The 20396-nt window shown below is 41.2% G+C and overlaps 2 protein-coding genes across 7 annotated transcripts in view; both read right to left on the bottom strand.

Annotated features, from left to right (window-relative positions):
- The window catches only part of LOC110537545 (E3 ubiquitin-protein ligase TRIM37), a 28179-nt gene extending 24578 nt beyond the window's left edge, over positions 1 to 3601 (bottom strand). Inside the window, exons 1-3 of the mRNA XM_036937504.2 lie at positions 3114 to 3601; positions 2229 to 2307; positions 136 to 237 (exon numbers count right to left, since the gene is read on the bottom strand). Coding sequence (XP_036793399.1) covers positions 136 to 237; positions 2229 to 2307; positions 3114 to 3121 — 189 coding nt within the window. The 5' untranslated portion in view covers positions 3122 to 3601. The remainder of the gene's footprint in view (positions 1 to 135; positions 238 to 2228; positions 2308 to 3113) is intronic.
- Positions 3602 to 4936: 1335 nt separating this feature from the next.
- rabgef1 (RAB guanine nucleotide exchange factor (GEF) 1) overlaps positions 4937 to 20396 on the bottom strand; it is a 32880-nt gene continuing 17420 nt past the window's right edge. For 3 of the 6 annotated variants that reach the window (XM_090192418.1, XM_090192417.1, XM_090192419.1), the window contains 8 exons: positions 18021 to 18208; positions 17075 to 17164; positions 16186 to 16352; positions 13861 to 13942; positions 9452 to 9584; positions 9144 to 9235; positions 8703 to 8959; positions 7041 to 8587 (listed from right to left, as the gene is read on the bottom strand). In XM_090192418.1, the coding sequence (XP_090048544.1) occupies positions 8168 to 8587; positions 8703 to 8959; positions 9144 to 9235; positions 9452 to 9584; positions 13861 to 13942; positions 16186 to 16352; positions 17075 to 17164; positions 18021 to 18208 (1429 nt within the window). In that variant the 3' untranslated portion in view covers positions 7041 to 8167. Of the gene's footprint in view, positions 8588 to 8702; positions 8960 to 9143; positions 9236 to 9451; positions 9585 to 13860; positions 13943 to 16185; positions 16353 to 17074; positions 17165 to 18020; positions 18209 to 20396 lie in introns of all 6 variants that reach the window. The other 3 variants (XM_021623662.3, XM_090192420.1, XM_021623661.3) reach the window with 2 other exon arrangements.

Below are 20396 nucleotides of genomic sequence, written 5' to 3'. Positions count from 1 at the left end.
GTGAGTTTTAAGCATGTTAGTCCGAACAGAGACTTTTTAATGTGCATTGTTGTAGATTTCTCCCTCACAACCCAGCTGTGCAGTTACGCTAACGAGCTGGCCTCATTGCCCGTGGCGACATGTCATGAGACTCACCCTTATGCAGCTGAAACAGCAGAGTTTGGAGCAGTGGGGGCAGAGCCGAGCGTCCCGCAGCTTCTCCATACAGATGAAACAACGAAACACCTCCGCAATACTCTACGTACAGAGATGGAAGGCTTTTAAATTATCAAAGCAAGACTGGAACCATTATTAATTGACAGGAAACAGTAGGCTCTTGAAATGTGGTGTACGATACATTCAATTAATACAGGCCTAACTAGAAATGTGATATAGGGTATATATTTTGTAAATTGACTTTCTAAATATAAATCTATCAAACAGTGATAAAAACTAAAAACTACAAGCACAATGAACAGAGGGGGGGGGGGGGGCTTAGTCATGGACATGCAAGCAGGAATCAATTCTTATTTGGTACAGTTTAGGCACAAACCAATGTAAATGACTGTCTGGTGGGGTGGGCAATATCACAATCTAATGCAATTGGCATAAGGCCAACGATGGCTGAGAGGAAAAGCTATAGTCTAGTAATACATCCTGAGCTCAGGAGTGCTTCCATCCATCGCCTGTCAGCTGAGGAGATTTTCTAGTTAGAGCAGTGTGTCTAGTTGTTCACACAAGCAAGTCAGAGATGGCTCTTTATCTAAAGCTGCAGTGAGGTAACCAGTGACATACATAATGACAGAGTGAAAACAGTTTTTTTTTTGTTATGTTTGCAAATGTATTAAAAATTAAAAAAAACATACCTTATTCACATATAGTACCAGTCAAAAGTTGACACCTACTCATTCCAGGGTTTTATTTTTTACATTGTAGAATAATAGTGAAGACATCAAAACTATGAAATAACACATATGGTATCATGTAGTAACCAAAAAAAGTTAAACATATCCAAATATATGTGAGATTAGAGATTCTTCAAAGTAGCCACCCTTTGCCTTGATGACAGCTTTGCACTCTCTTCGCATTCTCTCAACCAGCTAAAATAGTCCTATTTGGTAAAAGACCAAGTCCATTTTATGGCAAGAACAACTCAAATAAGCAAAGAGAAATGACAGTCCATCATTACTTTAAGACATGAAGGTCAGTCAAAGTGCAGTCGCAAAAACCATCAAGCGCTATGATGAAACTGGCTCTCATGAGGATCGCCTCAGGAAAGGAAGACCCAGAGTTACTTCTGCTGCAGAGGACAAGTTCATTAGAGTTACCAGCCCAAATAAATGCTTCACGGAGTTCAAGTAGCAGACACATCTCAACATCAACTGTTCAGAGACTGCGTGAATTAGGCCTTCATGGTAGAATTGCTGCAAAGTAATCACTACTAAAGGACACCAATACGAAGAAGAGACTTGCTTGGGCCAAGAAACACAAGCAATGACATCAGACCTGTGGAAATCTGTCCATTAGTCTGATGAGTCCAAATTTGAGATTTTTGGTTCCAACCCGCTGTGTCTTTGTGAGATGCAGAGTAGGTGAACAGATGATCTCCACATGTGTGGTTCCCACAGTGTAACATGGAGGTGTGATGATGTGGGGTGTTTGGCTGGTGACACTGTCAGTGATTTATTTAGAATTCAAGGCACACTTAACCAGCATGGCAACCACAGGATTCTGCAGCGATACGCCATCCCATCTGGTTTGCGCTTAGTAGGAGTATCATTTGCTTTTCAACAGGACAATGGTCCAACACACCTCCAGGCTGTGTAAGGACTATTTGACCAAGAAGGAGAGTGATGGAGTGCTGCATCAGATGAGCTGGCCTCCACAATCACCCGACCTCAACCAAATTGAGATGGTTTGGGATGAGTTGGACCGCAGTGTGAAGGAAAGCAGCCAACTCCTTCAAGACTGTTGGAAAAGCATCCCTCATGAAGCTGGTTGAGAGAATGCCAAGAGTGCACAAAGCTGTCAACAACGCAAAGGGTGGCTACTTTGAAGAATCTAAACTATATTTAGATTTATTTTACACTTATTTGGTTACTACATGATTCCATGTATCATTTCAGTGTTGATGTCTTCACTATTATTCTACAAAGTAGAAAATAGTACAAATAAAGAAAAACCCTTGAATGAGTAGGTGTCCAAACGTTTGACTGGTACTGTATACTGATGTGCAAAATGGACCACACCTCAACACTTTGTTCATCCATCTCAGCCAGTTCAGTTTTCTTCAAGTGGAGGAAATTGGGTGAAATCTCAATCCAATACCTATTATCATGGTGAGAAAGAAAACAGGGGTGTAATCATTAGTCCAAACAGTTGCACTTCGCAACAAAAACGAATTTCTATTTGACAAATTATGGTTGGCTCTATCCCCGTTTCGTTATGTTTGTTTATGTTTAAGAAACGGTTTGTAACATAATCAACGTAATGAATACGTCGCAGTGTTACAAAACATTCCCTTTTGCAGCGAAAACGAACCCAACAAACAGGGCGGGAACTAAATTAATATGTCCAATATAAATATTAATTTGATGTTTTCCAACTGTTTGGAGTGTAATCGTTACGCAGATTCTGTTGCAAAACTTTTTGCAGAAACCGTTTACGCCAAATCGAAACGCAAACATTCAGGTAGGTCCCTCCCCGTTTAGTTTGGTTCGTAAACGGTAGACCTTCTGTAATGAACACACCCCAGTTGTGTCAAACTAATGCAGATAGAGGTCAAGTCATTTCCAGCGCATAAATGAATGAGTTCATGATAACGGTATTTCAAACGAACATTGGTGTTCAATAACTTCATGCTGAAAAAGAGTTTGGCTCTGTGACTGGTTAGCTAACGTTAAGCAGGTGGTGACTTGGCTAATTAATACTGGTTTCCAAAACTTTGTTGATTATATCCATCTATACACACACCATTAAAATAATTGTAGTTTGACATGGGGTTGAACAACAAAGCTAACTAACTAGTAAACATTAAAAAAAAGAGCCAATGAAGTTGTGCATTATGTTATGAGGGCTGATGGCAAATTCTAATTCATAGCTAGCGAGCTAGCTAACTATGATAGTTATCTTACCTTCTCATATGCTTGCTAGATAGCTAATTGGCTTAGCTATTTCTTCTTTCTTCAAAAAGGCATTGATAACCGCGCTGAAGATACACGCCGAAGTTCCACTATTATTTTGGATGGGTGGAACTAGCTTGCTAGTTAGCGTCAGCTAGCCTGATTCCGAACATCCACTGGCTAATAAACGAATTAGCATCGAGCTTACTTGACCTAGCTAGCAACTAAATTGCCTCAGCTGTAAATATCGAATTCATACAGTAAATGCAGGCTTCATTCAATGATACATTTGAACGCAAGACTATATATATATTTTGCAATCCGTGACTACATTTATATTTCTCCCATGATGCAGGCTATATCATCTGCTGCAGCTACATATCACCATTGGAGACCGTTCCCGTGTTTATCGCGAGCTCTTCGGATATTGCTTAAACCAATGTAAAAGCGGTGGAAGGTGGGACGTTTGTAAATGATCCAATGGGCAATGGCCCATATGGCTGAGATGGTAAGGCAACACACCCATTTTCTTATCGTATGATCCGCACACACCACTGATATTGAAAAACAAATTGAGGTTAAAAAAAAGAAAATTATCTGTGACTATGGTAATTTCCAGTGATGTAATTACATATATTATTACATATTATCCATAAGAAATTGGGGAGACAAACGGTAACACAAAATGTGAAATTGAAAACCTAGCTAGCTAACGTTACATAATTGTATTATTCTCCCCATTGCATTGCAAGTGCAGAATAAAAGTTACTTATCAACTATGCCATGCTTAAAACTGTACTGAAATGTGGACCTTCCACTGAAAATGCCTTATTCTGAAGCATCATTTGGACCCGAGTGAGAAATTGACCCACATACTAAATACAGAGCACCCGGAGAGTTGCCTTCAGTGGAGTTGCCTTCTCTGGATGTGGGACCAAATTACTGAGCAATTTTTTTATGTCCCCAGTGAACCTGATTAAATGTAAGTCTTTCATTCAGGCTAGCCCCATCGAGACACATCCCATTTTCAGCAGGATCCTCTGGTATCAAGCCTAGCTAAACACTGTGAACCTTGATGAATATAGGCATCCATAGACACACATAACAAAAGTACATCTTAATTTTCATCCATTGTCTCCTTATCTCCACCTGTTGTAATCTGAAAACATGTGATAGGTAAAAGCAATATGGTGGACGCCAGCAGGCAATCTACATACACACGTGACCCGTCCAATTCTATTTGATCAATGCAGATGAGGACAAGAGACTTGGAGAAAGAGGCACATACGACTACAATATGTATTAATCATGTCCTTTCTCCTCACTTTCATATAATATATAGAGCTCCAGATCAGCCACTATTAAATAGTCATTGCTAGAAACAAAAAACACATCTTAAAAGTTCTACCTAAAACACAAACAATTTGATAATGCTAATGTTCAGTGAGCTTTTCTGTTACAGTACAGCTTTTTAGAAATTTGGTGTCAATGAATTTCCAGCACAAATTCAGAGGCTGAGTGTCAAAATGTAGATTAAACCAAGCATATGCATTTTCTGCACAGGATTCTCAGAATTGGGATATGGTTCCAAAGTAACCCGTACTGCTGTGCAGTGCCCCATCTTATCTGCTTTAGCACAACTCTGGTCAACATTTTCACCACAAGATGTCAGTAGCAAGTCATTTGCAGCAGGCAATGCAGACTACTCTACATGATTTAGGCTAGATTTGAGTGCATTCACTGTTAACGAGCAACAGTTCCAGTAAATTAAATTTGAACAAACATCACCATTATGGGTGGAAATGGTGTGAGGGAGAAAAAAGTAACACAGCTGATGGATTTGAAATCCAGGGGTTTATTCATTGAATGGCAATTAATACACTGACAATAGACACTGTAAAACAAGGCTATTCTTATAAGTTACATGTCCATAATAAAAAGTGATGTGCCATTCAGTTTAAAAGTTTACATAAATATACACATACTTGTTTAGAAATCTCTTAAGAGACCCCTTAGCAGTCAGTCACAGTTGATTACAGTGTTAAAGTAGAGTACCTGTTATGTCTGTGTAACAACGGAATGAGTGATGTTAATTAACACTTTACAACCAGGGGCTTATTCAGGTGATTAAAACGTTCAATGGATTGCTGATAGCAAACACCATGCGGTAATCAGATCGAACTGTTAAGAAGTGTCCCTTCTGCATTGTTCTGAGTGTTTCGCCCCACTGAACATTCCCCAGGTATCATCCATATTTCACGATACATTATGATATACAACATGCCACCTCCATATATCAGCAGTTCACTGGCATTTTGTACATAACACAGTAACCTGCGTCTTGGTCAACTTCAGGTTTCACAGATTGTACCACTGTCTGAAGAATAAACTTAGGATGGTGCTCCCAGATCTGTTGCAAAATGGAAAAGAAGCGTATTAACTGAAAGTCCTCTATTAATCCTTTGTTTCACTAGACTGGCATCCTCTTAAATATTTTCCAACCGTTTGAATGCGATAATAAAATTAAAGGGCCACATATTTTAGCACGCTTATTGATACGTTCTCACATTTAGCTTAAGTAGTACCATTACCTTAATATATATATATATATATATATATATATATATATATATATATATATATATATATTTTACAGCCAGATAATTCTGCACCATCAAAATAAATTAGAAATATAGCAGGTCGATTCTAGCCCAGCGGAAGATCATCCTGGCAATTCTCACATAGGAACTTCATTGGGAGGAAGGATGTTTGACATGCTTTTTACATTCGTATTGCAAAATATTTGAGAAAATCATGTTGAAAGTGGCCAGTTTAGGCCCTTTTTATACCTATACATGCCTCCTGTAAGACCCTATGATCTGTGAACAGTACATGATACAGACCATCTTGGTGTCATTATACTCTTTATAGTGTGATCCATTATATGCAGTATGTCTAGATTCTGAAATACACTTTCACATCAATTTATAAAACATTAAAATATTAATGAATATCTCAATTAAGGAATATCTTAACCTGATTTCTTAATTTAAACAGTTTTCAACAATATACTCTTCAAACGTCACATTTCCAGAGTGACTCTCTGCTACTGTTAAAGAAATCATACATTTTATACATAGAAATTGACATTATAGGTCATTAACCAATCTCATCCCTCCTTTAGGCTTGCACATTTAGTAATCACCAACAGATGGAGTTCCCTTTAAATCCATTTTTCCTCATTCACTATGTTGGTGGTGCTCAAAATGTATTTTTACTCCAGAATTAGCAGAGAGCCCACTTTGTAAATGTGATGTACTTGTAGAGTATACTGTTCCAAACAATATGTATTCAAATGAACACAATCAAAAAGGGTAGTTTTGAGATATTTATAATAGTATTTGTAATGTTGAATAAATTAATGTCAACATTTGTATTTCAGAATCTAGACTTACTCCATATAATGGATCACACTATAAAGAGTAATGGATCACACTATAGAGTATAATGGATCACACTATAGAGTATAATGGCACCAAGATGTTGTCTGTATAATGTACTGTTCACAGATCATAGGGTCTTACAGAAGGCATGTACGGCGTAGGTATAAAGAGGGCCTAAAATGTTTTGTGATACAAATGTAAAAAGCTTGCTAAACATCCTTCCTGTCAATAAAGTTACTATGTGAGAATTGCCAGAACAACCTGAGACAACAATATTTTCTGCTTCTGCTGACTTGGAATTGCCCAGCAGCAGTACACCAAGGAAACAATTAAAAAGTATTTGTTCAAGTTTAAAATTAATTGAGGAGTGTTATGTGCTTTGCCTCTCATAATACCATAGGTAGTAATTGTTTATCCAATATTAATGTGTTAAAAAGCTAACTTCTTACACTGCCCCCAAATAATATTGTTATCCCCAACCAATACATATTATGTACCTGGGAGAATAAATTCCCTTTTAATACATTGTTCATTTAGAAACATACAGGATCATTTCCCTATTGTAGTACACATTGTAGTTTACAGCATCAGCACCATGGTTCAACTATCAAAAAAAAAAAAGTATTGTCCTGCGATTCCATGGTATAACAAGAAGCATGCTTCAGCATTACTATGCCTCATGGGCATCCTACATGAGTGTAACAGGAGTTTTCCTGGTCAGATCACATCATCAGGAAAAAGGTCCTTTAATACTTACAGTAAGGGCTCTTATCCTGACACATAGTTGAGATATAAAATTAATGAGAAGTTAAAAGTACCTTACCTACCTAATTCATAATTTTCTGATGATTAAGCGCTCTATATTACCATTACAAATATTAGTTGAGACCACACATTGGGGCATAATCACATAAGAACCAGCTTAAGACCTTTGGTTTTGGATGAAACACATCCCTTTTCCCCCCATTGCGCACAATTAGCCTGCACCCTGGTCCCTTGCTGGAGACTCAAGAAGGCTAGGAGCAAAGCACATGCAAGCAGATTATACAATTCTGCAGAGTGCATACTGCAAGATGCAGAAGTCAGCGTTTCCCAAATTCAGCAGCAGCCATCTAAAAATACATACCCCTTTCGGCACTACAAGCTGGCTTACAGTATCAAGATGTGCCGTCTGGGTCTGTGCAGCGGGGGTGTAGAGGATTACAGACTAGGGCCGAATGCCAACTCCGCCATACATAGTGTGAGGCCATCTGAAGAGGTCTGGTCTAAAAGGAATATGTGTATGCAGGAGCATTGTTTTGGCTTGGCTCCATTTCAGTCCCTAAACCCTTTTTCTCAAACTTAGTCCATCCTTTTGATCTATTAATGCTTAATTTAACCAGGCTGAGATAGTAAGAAAAAAGAAAAGGGTCTAGGGGGTCTAGGGGCCAAAAGGGTCTAGGGGCCAAAATGGACCAAAGCTTACAGTATGTGAGAATGTTTAAAAGCGTAGCAGTGGAGACAGGAGGGGGCTGCCACTTCCTGAACCTCACCAAAGTGAAGAGCCAATGACGTCTCAAGACATTAGAGAGGCGCAGTCATTTGTTCAAGAAGCCCTTTGTTGCCTACGATTCTGCAGAGACATTACCCAGCAAACACCTGGGGTGTCAGTGGTGGTGGCAGCCGGTCGTTTTCCACGTTGTCTGAGTCAATGGCGGAGGGGGTGGGCAGGCGGATCTCCAGCGGGTACTTCTCCAGGATCTCCTGCACCTCTCGCTCCACACTCTCCTGCCAGGTGATCAGGTCTCTCTGCAGGCTCTGCACCCCCTCCAGAACCCTGTCTTGTCGGCTCCCCAGGCCAGACAGGAGGTCCAGGTTCTGGTAGACTTGGGATAGGGCGGGACTGGAGGCGGCAGAACCAGTAGGAGGGTCCACCTGGGGCCAGCCGCTGTCTGCCTCAGGCCTGCGAGGAGAGGCCTGGCCCGACATGTAGCGCTCAAAGTCCTCTGGGTCCAAGTTGAGAGACTGGGCGTCCAGTTTCTCGATGAAGGCAACTGCACAGCACTAAACAGAGAAAGGACACATGAGGTGAGCCATGAACAAAAAGTGTGTGTGCTTGGTTCTCATCAACTTGGTGTGGGCATGAGGGAGTGGTGTGAGGTGGCACAGAGACAGGTACCAGGTTAGTGAAGTAGTATCCGTCCTCTCCAGTCATGAGCCTGCTGGGGTTGCAGAAGCGGGTGATGTACTGGATGTTGGACTGCAGGCGTGGAGGGTTGGCTTTCAGCACGATGTAGATCAGGGTGGGCAGGAAGTCGTCGGCCGAGGCTGGCTCGCTCTTCGTGATCTTGATGGCGCTGAAGATGTGCTTGCTGCAGCGCGTGATGCACGCTAGCTTGTCCCGGGGTACCCGCTTGGAGTCCATCTCGATGACATCTGTGACGCGACACACACAATTCACAATCCTGTCCACACTAACAAGATTTCATTAACAAAGTCTATGAATGTTTGTACAACAGACGTATAGCAAACTAAAGGCAACACTCTGCAGTGTCCTCGAACAACACTACCCATGTAGTGAGTCCTAATGGGGTCCAGTGTGACACCATCAATAGCTCACCTGTTATGGCTTTGACCACGTTGTCTGAAACCTCTGGGATCTCCTCATCCACTGGCACACAAAGCATCTGAATGTCCACCCAGTGTAACGCCCTGTACAACAGAGTGCCGTGGGTGAGCGAGACCTACAGTGACTAACACCCACCGTGCCACCAACACCCACAGAGACAGACACGCAAAAGGGGCATTACCACCCACAGTGATATAGTCACATAATTGCATGCATCTCTCTGTCCACAGTGGTAAATATCCCAACACACAAGCACAGATTAAACGACTTGTCCTCAGACAGGATATGGTAGTCCTTACCGTATCCGGTTCTGAGTGGCCAGGTCTTTCTCCTCATCGTCTGTGGTCTCGGGGCAGAAGACACTCTTATACAGGCGTGTCATAATGTACTTCTCCACCTCGTCCATCACTCGCTCCACACGCTCTGAAGAGCCTGGAGGGAAGAGACACCCCATGAGGCTTTACTTTGGTCTTCATTACATATAAACATTACCATAGTATCAACTGTATATTAGCTTTATGCCTATGTAGCACACAGTGAGGAACAGATGAGTCATGCAAACATTCCACACATCAAAGATCAAAGAATCTATTTGGTCTAAAGGCCTGACGTCTCACAAAAACGTTTCCCATTTCAGTCAATGAGGACCAAGAGATAGGACTTTAGCCTTTGATATGAGAGAAAGGATTTCGAGTAAACAGGCTTATCAGTCATTCATTTTGTCCTCACTGGCCTCTTGGTGAAGTGCTTAGACATCACTTCTATTAGTGTCAAAGGCATTGGCAGAAATTGCTGTGTGGCTGGGCCTGAGTCAAAGTGACTGGGCCAACATTTTCTAGCAAAAATACCCAGGTATCAGTGGTGTAGTCATGGCGTATGGAGAAGCAGGCATATTCCAATTTTGCCAAGAATTTCCCAAACGGTCTGCCTGGCAAATCAAAAGTGCCCTGTGTGAAAAATTCTATGAGAAACAGATGTAGGCTACTCAATGATCTAAAAGCATGGCAATGAAAAACACATCAACCATCATATCCAGAAGTAAATAATAGACCTAGCACTTATGGCTGATATGTTAAGCAAAGGGACCAGAAAAGGAACAGATTTCTGTGGTGGTGCTTTACATGAGAACGGGATACTGGAGGAGTTCCTACACTTCACAGTAGTTGAAGGCTTTGACACTAGTCGCTGCTGATGAATCTCTTTATTCTGCATTTTGCGAGAGGAGATTTGTGTGTTACAAAAAAGGGTTAGGCTACATTCAATTCCATACACCCTGGTTTCCACATACAGTGCATTTGGAAAGTATTCAGACCCCTTGCCTTTTTCCACATTTTGTTACCTTACAGCCTTATTCTAAAATGGATTTTAAAAAGTTACAATTCCCCATAATGACAAAAAACCCAAAAATACCTTATTTACATAAGTATTCAGACCCTTTGCTATGAGACTCAATTTAGCTCAGGTGCATCCTGTTTCCATTGATCATCCTTGAGATGTTTCTACAACTTGGAGTCCACCTGTGATAAATTCAATTGATTGGACATGATTTGGAAAGGCACACACCTGTCAAAATAAGGTCCCACAGTCGACAGTGCATGTCAGAGCAAAAACCAATCCATGAGGTCAAAGGAATTGTCCGTAGAACTCCAAGACAGGATTGTGTCAAGGCACAGATCTGGGGAAGGGTACCAAAATATTTCTACAGCATTAAAAGGTCCCCAAGAACACAGTGGCCTTCATAATTAAATGGAAGAAGTTTGGAACCACCAAAACTCTTCCTAGAGCTGGCCACCTGGCCAAACTGAGCAATTGGGGGAGAAAGGCCTTGGTCAGGGAGGTGACAAAGAACCCGGTGGTCACTCTGACAGAGCTCCAGAGTTCCTCTGTGGAGATGGGAGAACCTTCCAGAAGGACAACCATCTCTGCAGCACTCCACAAATCAGGCCTTTATGGTAGAGTGGCCCGACGGAAGCCACTCCTCAGTAAAAAACGCACAACGGCCCATTTGGAGTTTGCCAAAAGACACCTAAAGGACTCTCAGGCCATTAGAAACAAGATTCTCTGGCCTGATGAAACCAAGATTGAACTCTTTGGCATGAATGCCATCGTCACATCTAGAGTAAACCAGGCACCATCCCTACGGTGAAGCATGGTGGCAGCATCATGCTGTGAGGAGGTTTTTAAGCGGAAGGGACTGGGAAACTAGTCTGGACCGAGGGAAAGATGAACAGAGCAAAGTACAGAGAGATCCTTGATGAAAACCTGCTCCAGAGAGCCCAGGACCTCAGACTAGGGCGAAGGTTCACTTTCCAACAGGACAACGACCTTAAGCACATAGTCAAGACAACGCAGGAGTGGCTTCGGGACAAGTCTCTAAAATGTCCTTGAGTGGCCCAGCCAGAGCCCTAACTTGAACCGGAACGAACATCTCTGGGGAGACCTGAAAATAGCTGTGCAACGACGCTCTCCATCCAACCTGACAAAGCTTGAGAGGATCTTGAGAGGATCTGCAGAGAACAATGGGAGAAACTTCCCAAATACAGGTGTGTCACGCTTGCAGCGTCATACCCAACACGATCGAGGCTGTAATCGCTGCCAAAAGGTACTTCAACAAAGTACTAGGTAAAGGATCTGAATAAAAGTATTTAGTCAGCCACCAGTTCTCCCACTTAAAAAGATGAGAGGCCTGTAATTTTCATCATAGGTACACTTCAACTATGACAGAGAAATTTAGATTTTTTTTCTCCAGAAAATCACATTGTAGGATTTTTAATGAATTTATTTGCAAATGATGGTGGAAAATAAGTATTTGGTCACCTACAAACAAGCAAGATTTCTGGCTCTCACAGACCTGTAACTTCTTCTTCCTTAAGAGGCTCCTCTGTCCTCCACTCGTTACCTGTATTAATGGCACCCGTTCACAACCTCAAACAGTCACACTCCAAACTCCACTATGGCCAGTAGGAGTGGCTTCGTAAGAAGCATTTCAAGGTCCTGGAGTGGCCTAGCCAGTCTCCAGATCTCAACCCCATAGAAAATCTTTGGGGGGAGTTGAAAGTCTGCGTTGCCCAGCAACAGCCCCAAAACATCACTGCTCTAGAGGAGATCTGCATGGCGGAATGGGCCAAAATACCAGCAACAGTGTGTGAAAACCTTGTGAAGACTTACAGAAAACGTTTGACCTCTGTCATTGCCAACAAAGGGTATATAACAAAGTATTCAGATAATCTTTTGTTATTGACCAAATACTTATTTTCCACCATGATTTGCAAATAAATTCATAAAAAATCCTACAATGTGATTTTCTGGATTTATTTGTCTCATTTTGTCTGTCATAGTTGAAGTGTACCTATGATGAAAATTACAGGCCTCTCTCATCTTTTTAAGTGGGAGAACTTGCACAATTGGTGGCGGACTAAATACTTTTTTGCCCCACTGTACACAACATGTCTATTACCGACATATACCGAGAGAGAGCAAAAGAGAGACAGAGAAAGAGATTCTAAAGCAGCAGACAAGTGCAGTGATAAAATGTTAAATTATAGGCTTACTGTCAAAAAATACAGATATTGGGTGAAGTGTTCAGTCTGACCGTCCAACCTTGTGAAATAATCAAAATACCAGATCAACCACTCCCACTCAAAGGAGCGATCTACAGTACAGGCATAACAGGTGGATTCAGGCTATAGTCAGTGCATCGGCCGGACACCAGCTCTGCACTGGATTGGAATTCCAAACCAACGTTGACATGTGCAGACTTACTCAAATTAGTGTACTTGCATACAGTTTGTATACTTATGTAAAACATTTTAAAATGTGCATATATTAACATAGGTTTAAATGACAGCCAATAGTGCTTTAGCAGTAACTAATAGGGATCCTAATAAAATAATTATAAACTGGGTGGTTCCAGCCCAGAATGCTGGTTGGCTGACGGCCGTGGTATACGAGACCGTATACCATGGGTATGACAAAACATTTGTTTTTACTTCTCTTATTACTTACTGTTTTTACTGCTCTAGTAACCAGTTAATAATAGCAATAAGGCACCTCGGGGGTTGGTGTTACATGGCCAATACCACTCCCAATTGGGCCTTATTGCTTAAATAACCCACCACAACAATAGTAACTCTTGAACCATTCAAGCCAGACACCAAACCAACTTTCACATGTTCAGGCTATTGTATCCTATCAATCAATTGATACTTCAAGACAAGCTTGCAAGCCCACACTTCAGGAAATGTACTTTTCTAGTTACAGTAGTAGTTACAGCAGTTCCAAGGCACTGCATCTTAGTGCTAGAAGCGTCACTACAGACCCTGGTTCGATTCCAGGCTGTATCACAACCGGCTGTGATTGGGAGTCCCATAGGGCGGCACACAATTGGCCCAGCGTCATTTGGGTTAGGGTTTGGCCGGGGTAGACCGTCATTGTAAATAAGAATTTGTTCTTAACTGACTTGCTTAGTTAAATAAAAGGTTAAATCAGTAGATATTTCTACTTGCAAATAAAACCAAAAGGCATTTTGTAAGCCGAAAAGACCAACAGAACACTTTATTGTGCACTAGAACACAGTTAGTTAAAACACTCCGTTTAGTCCATTTTTGTGAATCTAATGAATGCATTGTATTTGCATTTTGTACATTGCAAGTTGTTGTATCCCTTTTTGGCTGGTTGAGTCATCATTCTTAATGTTGTTTGAACCTACCTTTAAAATGAGTCATGAGGCGATCGGACAAATTCTGGTAGAAGTCTTGGACACACTCTGACAGCTCGTCAGCACTCAAGTCCTGAAAAATCAAAATGTCATCCCAGGTATTTATCAATCAATGTCAATGTCTGGACGATATGAGAGGAACTACATACCATAACAACCAAACAAACAAAATTGCATGTTCCTGACAAAATGTATGACAGCTTGAAATAACTTTTTAACCTCATCACAACAGCTGTTTTTTCTCTGTTTATATAATTTAATTATATTTCTACAAAGGATACCATAAAAAAAGAGCTTTACACTGAAGGAAATTATAAGAGACACTGTTCTGTAAAACTATGTACAACACAACTACTGATTGTGAGAAAGGCTACTACAGGCACAATACATTCTTGTCTAGCCAATAAAAACCAATAACTTTTTGAAACAAGAGAACCTTGGAGTGTTTTGCCAGATCAAATAGGAATATTTCATTTCAAAACATACACATAAAAGCTATTCTTTCATTTGTGCTTTTCAGGGCTGACCTTTGTTGAAAGAAGAGAAATACCTAAACACTATTGTATATGCCCCCATACCCATACAGTTTATTGCAAAGTTTCAGCTGGATCAAGACCTTCTGTTTAAAATGTTGTCATAATTTGCACACAAGCATAAATTGTGTAGGTACAGCTGAAGTCAGAAGTTTACATACACTTAGGTTGGAGTCATTAAAACACATTTTTCAACCACTCCAAAAATGTCTTGTTAACAAACTATAGTTTTGGCAAGTCGGCTAGGACATCTTTGTGCATGACTTTGTGCATTTTTCCAACAATTGTTTACAGACAGATTATTTAACTTTTTATTCACTGTATCACAATTCCAGTTGGTCAGAAAGTTTAGATACACTAAGTTGACTGTGCCTTTAAACAGCTTGGAAAATTCCAAAAAATGATGTCATGGCTTTAGAAGCTTCTGATAGGCTAATTGACAAAATTTGAGTCATTTGGAGGTGTACCTGTGGATGTATTTCAAGGACTACCTTCAAACCCAGTGCCTCTTTGCTTGACATCATGGGAAAATCAAAAGAAATCAGCCAAGACCTCAGAAGAAAGATTGTAGACCTCCACAAGCATGGTTCATCCTTGGGAGCAATTTCCAAATGCCTGAAGGGACCATGTTCATCTATACAAACAATAGTATGCAAGTATAAACACCATGGAACCACGCAGCCATCATACCGCTCAGGAAGGAAGCGCGTTCTGTGTCCTAGAGATGAAAGTACTTTTGTGCGAAAAGTACAAATCAATCCCAGAACAACAGCAAAGGACCTTGTGAAGATGCTGGAGGAAACAGGTACAAAAGTATCTATATCCACAGTAAAACGAGTCCTATATCGACATAACCTGAAAGGCCGCTCAGCAAGGAATAAGCCACAGCTCCAAAACCGCCATAAAAAAGCCAGACTACGGTTTGCAACTGCACATGGGGAGTAAGATTGTACTTTTTGGAGAAATGTCCTCTGGTCTGATGTCCATAATGACCATCGTTATGTTTGGAGGAAAAAGGGGGAGGCTTACAAGCCGAAGAACACCATCCCAACCGTGAAGCATGGGGGTGGCAGCATCATGTTGTGGGGGTGCTTTGCTGCAGGATGGACTGGTGCACTTCACAAAATAGATGGCATCATGAGGGAGGAAAATATATATATATATTCAAGCAACATCTCAAGACATCAGTCTGGAAGTTAAAGCTTAGTTGCAAATGGACAAAGACCCCAAGCATACTTTCAAAGTTGTGGCAAAATGGAAAAAAGGACAACAAAGTCAAGGTATTGGAGTGGCCATCACAAAGCCCTGACCTCAACCCTTAGAAAATGTGCATGTGCAAGCAAGGAGGCCTACAAACCTAACTCAGTTACACCAGCTCTGTCAGGAGGAATGGGCCAAAATTAACCCAACTTATTGTGGGAAGCCCGTGGAAGGGTACCCGAAACGTTTGACCCAAGTTAAACAATTTAAAGGTAATGCTACCAAATACTAATTGAGTGTATGTAAGCTTCTGACCCACTGGGAATGTGATGAAAGAAATAAAAAGCTGAAATAATTCTCTCAACTACTATCCTGACATTTCACATTCTTAAAATAAAAAGTGGTCATCCTAACTGACCTAAGACAGGGAATTGTTACTAGGAAAAACTGAGTTTAAATCTATTTGGCTAAGGTGTATGTAAACCTCTGACTTCAACTGTATATCTATGCCTTTCAGATATCGTTTTGTACCCTGCACGTTTAAAAATCAATGAATGAGCATTAAGACTCGTTTTCAACTGACCTTTTTGTTGGCCATGATCTCGATGAAGGCTCGGCTCTGCTTGTGGACCTCACGGCCAGGCTTATGCAGGGTCTTCAGGAAGTCCACAAAGTCTCTGGAAACACGGTCCGTCTCAATGCTTGATTGGCGGCTGATGGAGGGGCTGGGAGTCTTGCCCTCCTGGTTCTCTGATGGGGGGGGGGGAGGGGGGCGACGACGACGACACACCATGACATGTGTTACTCTTAATGTTACGCCATACCTTCCTCTTCATGGTTGCCCTCGCTAACTGACTGAGCCTCAGGTAAACAGTCAGAAGTGTGCATCTTTACATAAGAACTGAGAAGAGGTCAGGAAAACAGACTCAAATATGAAATCAACAGTATTGCGTCACAACTACAAATAAACAGATACTTCAGAACTACTTTTGCTGATGGTTGTAAAAACACATTGTTGGCAGTTTCAGAGACACAGTCAGATGTATCATCTATTCTGTAGAAGTGTATCTACAACTACAGAGAGAATGACAGACACCCACCTCTGAGTCTTGCCACCAGTGCTGCCAGTATAATGACCATACGCAAGAGGAGGACAGTGAGATAATGAACTTTATGAGCAACATGAAAAAGGGACTCTTGTTGAACACGCACACACACCACATTAAACAAACTCAAAACCAACCAGAGCAGCGGAGTCACTTTGATAGACAGGTCTCTCAGCCAATCAGACTGAGCGGGTGCTACTATGGTGAGACTATTGGTACTTCTTAATGTTACCTAGTTGGAGGGTAATTATAAGTCGACTACACTAGTTAAGGCCTTATGGTTTCCTAGTTGGTTTTAAAACTACAGGGATTAAAATGGGAGCGCTATCCAATGCAAATCTCCTCTCAAATGGTAGGAATGATTACCTTCGGTGGGAGAGCCCATTTCCCAAGGGGGAGTAAACATTCCTCTCCAGTCCCTGAGGCCTGTCAGCTTCTCCTCTCCCACAGTGGGGGCTGAGAATGAGATGGTAGGGCCAAGTGGGGCCACAGGGCACGGGAAACAGGGATATAGGGTACCAGAATGGCATACAAGAGAGAATGGGTACATGGGATTTGAGAGAGGTGGGTGAAGGTGGAATGGGTATGGAGAATAATGGACGACAATAAATTCATGAATCAACAAACACTGGCGATGACAGAAGTGCGGAATGAGGGGATCAGACAAGATGGAGAAGGAGAGGGATTGTTTGGTTTGGGACCATTGTGTTATGATGAGAGGGTATCAATGAGATAGAAGGGATTGGAAAGGATATGGAAAACAGTTAAACATAACCTAACTAGAGAGAATGGTGCACAGCAGCTATTACTGCAAAGCAAAAGTGAAATGTGATGAGACAAAGTCACAACTTCGACGAGTGAGGCGTCAATGACAATCAAGGCAGAGGGATAGGGCACCTCTGAATGAAGAAAAAAATATTTAAGTCTGCAAAAATAAAGGAACTTTGAAGTTTGCACCTTGTTCTCGATACCCCTGGGCCCATTGTACAGATAGGAGCTATGGGAGTTTGCCTAACAGTGAGGCTAATAGAGGGCATCACTAAATAACCCAGGCTATAATAGGCTGTAATGGGCTTGGTGGGCACAGAAGACCTTCAAATCACTAACATGCCCTGCTTTAGAGCCTCCGGGGATCACTTCCAAAGAAGTGAGCTGATGAGACAAGTACTAGGCTGATACGCTGGGATGGAAAGAGTGTGTGTGTGTCAGAAACTGCACTGGAGAAATGCCATTGAGATAACTCAGGCTTTAACGTATCAAAGGGAAAGCAGAACTGTCTTCCGTTTTATAGAGTCAATCAGGCAGTCAGTACCTTTCTTGGGGGCTGTCCGTGACGAGGGACTAAAGAACTTCTTCACAGTGGTCACCTTGCGTGTCTTCTCATTGGTCTTCTTCTCCTCGAACTTGGAGAAGGGCGCCAGAGAGGCCTGGGGTTGTGCCTGGGGCTGGGACTGGGCCCCCTGGATGCTGGCATAGGCAACCTCCTCCTCCCTCTGCAGCCTGAGGTAGACCAGGGGGAACAACTGGTGATTAGACTAACTTTAAGCTATTCTTTTTAACTAACAAGACACACCGCTGGTGTTTTTTTTAAATTACTGTGTCATAGGTGGCGCGTCCAATAGGCAAGTCCAATATGCTGAGCTTCCCCTAAAGTAAATTGAATTTGCCAAATTTACAGTACCAGTCAAAAGTTGACACACCTACTCATTCCAAGGCTTCTTTATTTGTACTATTTTCTACATTGTAGAAGAATAGTGAAGACATCAAAACTATGAAATAACACATATCATGTAGTAACCAAAAAAGTGTTATATTTGAGATACTTCAAAGTAGCCACCCTTTTCCTTGATGACAGCTTTGCACACTCTTGGCATTCCCTCAACCAGCTTCATTATGTATTCCCCGGGAATTTCAATTAACAGGTGTGCCTTGTTAAAAGTTCATTTGTGGAATGTCTTTCCTTTTAAATGCGTTGGAGCAAATCAGTTGTGTTGTGACAAGGTAGGGGTGGTATACAGGAGATAGCCCTATTTGGTAAAAGACCAAGTCCATATTATGGCAAGAACTGCTCAAATAAGCAAAGAAAATGACAGTCCATCATAACTTTAAGACATGAAGGTCAGTCAATACAGAACATTTCAAGAACTTTGAAAGTTCCTTCAAGTGCAGTCGCAAAAACCATCAAGCGCTATGATGAAACTGGCTCTCATGAGGACTGTCACAGGAAAGGAAAACCCAGAGATACTTCTACTGCAGAGGATAAGCTCATTAGAGTTACCAATCTCAGAAATTGCAGCCCAAATAAATGCTTCAGAGTTCAAGTCACAGACACATCAACTGTTCAGAGGAGACTGCATGAATCAGGCCTGCATGGTCAAATTGCTGCAAAGAAACCACTACTAAAAGGATACCAATAAAAATAAGAGACTTGGTTGGGTACTGTGTATATATTTTTTAAACTTCAATGAAATAGTTAACAATATTGACTGTATTTAATAACCATCCCGTGACCATTTCCAAATATCCCGGTATATACAGTACACCGCCCAAGCCTAATTGGCACTATAGCGGAGAGCATCGGCCATATCTCCGGTGTAATGTTTTTTAGGACAATTTCCTCCTCCAAGCTAGATGGATGTCATAGCCTACAATATGAGTCTCCCCTTTTCATAAGCATCGATTAGATGGTTGCATCCAAGACAAGATCGTTTTCATTGATCTCAGTTTGTCAGTGTCAGCAGAGTAGTCTACCCTGTCATTTTTGAGGTATTAAAGATTATGCTATTGTCTCCAGTCATGAAGAATAAAGTGTCCTACAACTGCATAAAATGTGTTTATAAAAAGTCAAAACATTTCTCGGATCCTCTTTAAAAATGTCCCTCTAGCTGGGTCTGAGCTCTAGATATGTGCAAAGAAAGGAGAAGAAAAGCATAACGGTATTTTTTGTGAACAGTGAGTCAGTTATATTATTAGCTTAACTAAATGACTATCCAATCTACTCATCACATTAGAAATAGTAGGCTATCTTACATTGGTCTGCATATTCTTTAAGTACCAACAGACACTTTCAACTGGTTGGATTACAGAAATATTGTACCTTTCCCCAACCTTTTGATGTTACCATACTCTCTCATGTTAACAAAGGGCTTTCCAAGTCCATTCTGTAGTGGAGAGAAAACGGGGAAAGGGTATTTATGGGGGTCATAAACCTCACCCAACAGGGCAACGTCATGACACACCTTTGGCGGCGATTACATCTTGGAGTCATCACTGTCGTTATGTGGTATTGTGTTCAGATGGGTGCGAAAAAAATCTATTTAATAAAATATTGAATTCAGGCTGTAACAACAAAATGTGGAATAAATTAAGGGGTATGAATACTTTGCGAAGGCACTGTAGATGCATGCAATGCTTTATCATAAAGGATTTTTTTCTCTTCCAACTTCCCCTAACTTGAAACTCAGGCACCATGTGTCAAGGGAGGGTTGGACAAAGCTAGTCAAATGTGGAAATTTCTTTAACGTCCCAAAACTATTTCAATTATCATATACAGTGGGTATCATAAGTATTCACCCCCTTGGATTTTTTCCACATTTTGTTACATTACAAAGTGGGATTGAAACATATGTAATTGTGATTTTATTTGCCAAATACTCTATAAATGTCGAATTGAAAATATAATTCTACA

This window comes from Oncorhynchus mykiss, chromosome 12 (genome assembly GCF_057628025.1).
Source record: "Oncorhynchus mykiss isolate SJ-2025 chromosome 12, ASM5762802v1, whole genome shotgun sequence".
NCBI lineage: Eukaryota > Metazoa > Chordata > Actinopteri > Salmoniformes > Salmonidae > Oncorhynchus > Oncorhynchus mykiss.
The sequence above is the reverse complement of the archived record's forward strand: the minus strand, read 5'-3'. Positions and strand labels throughout refer to the sequence as shown.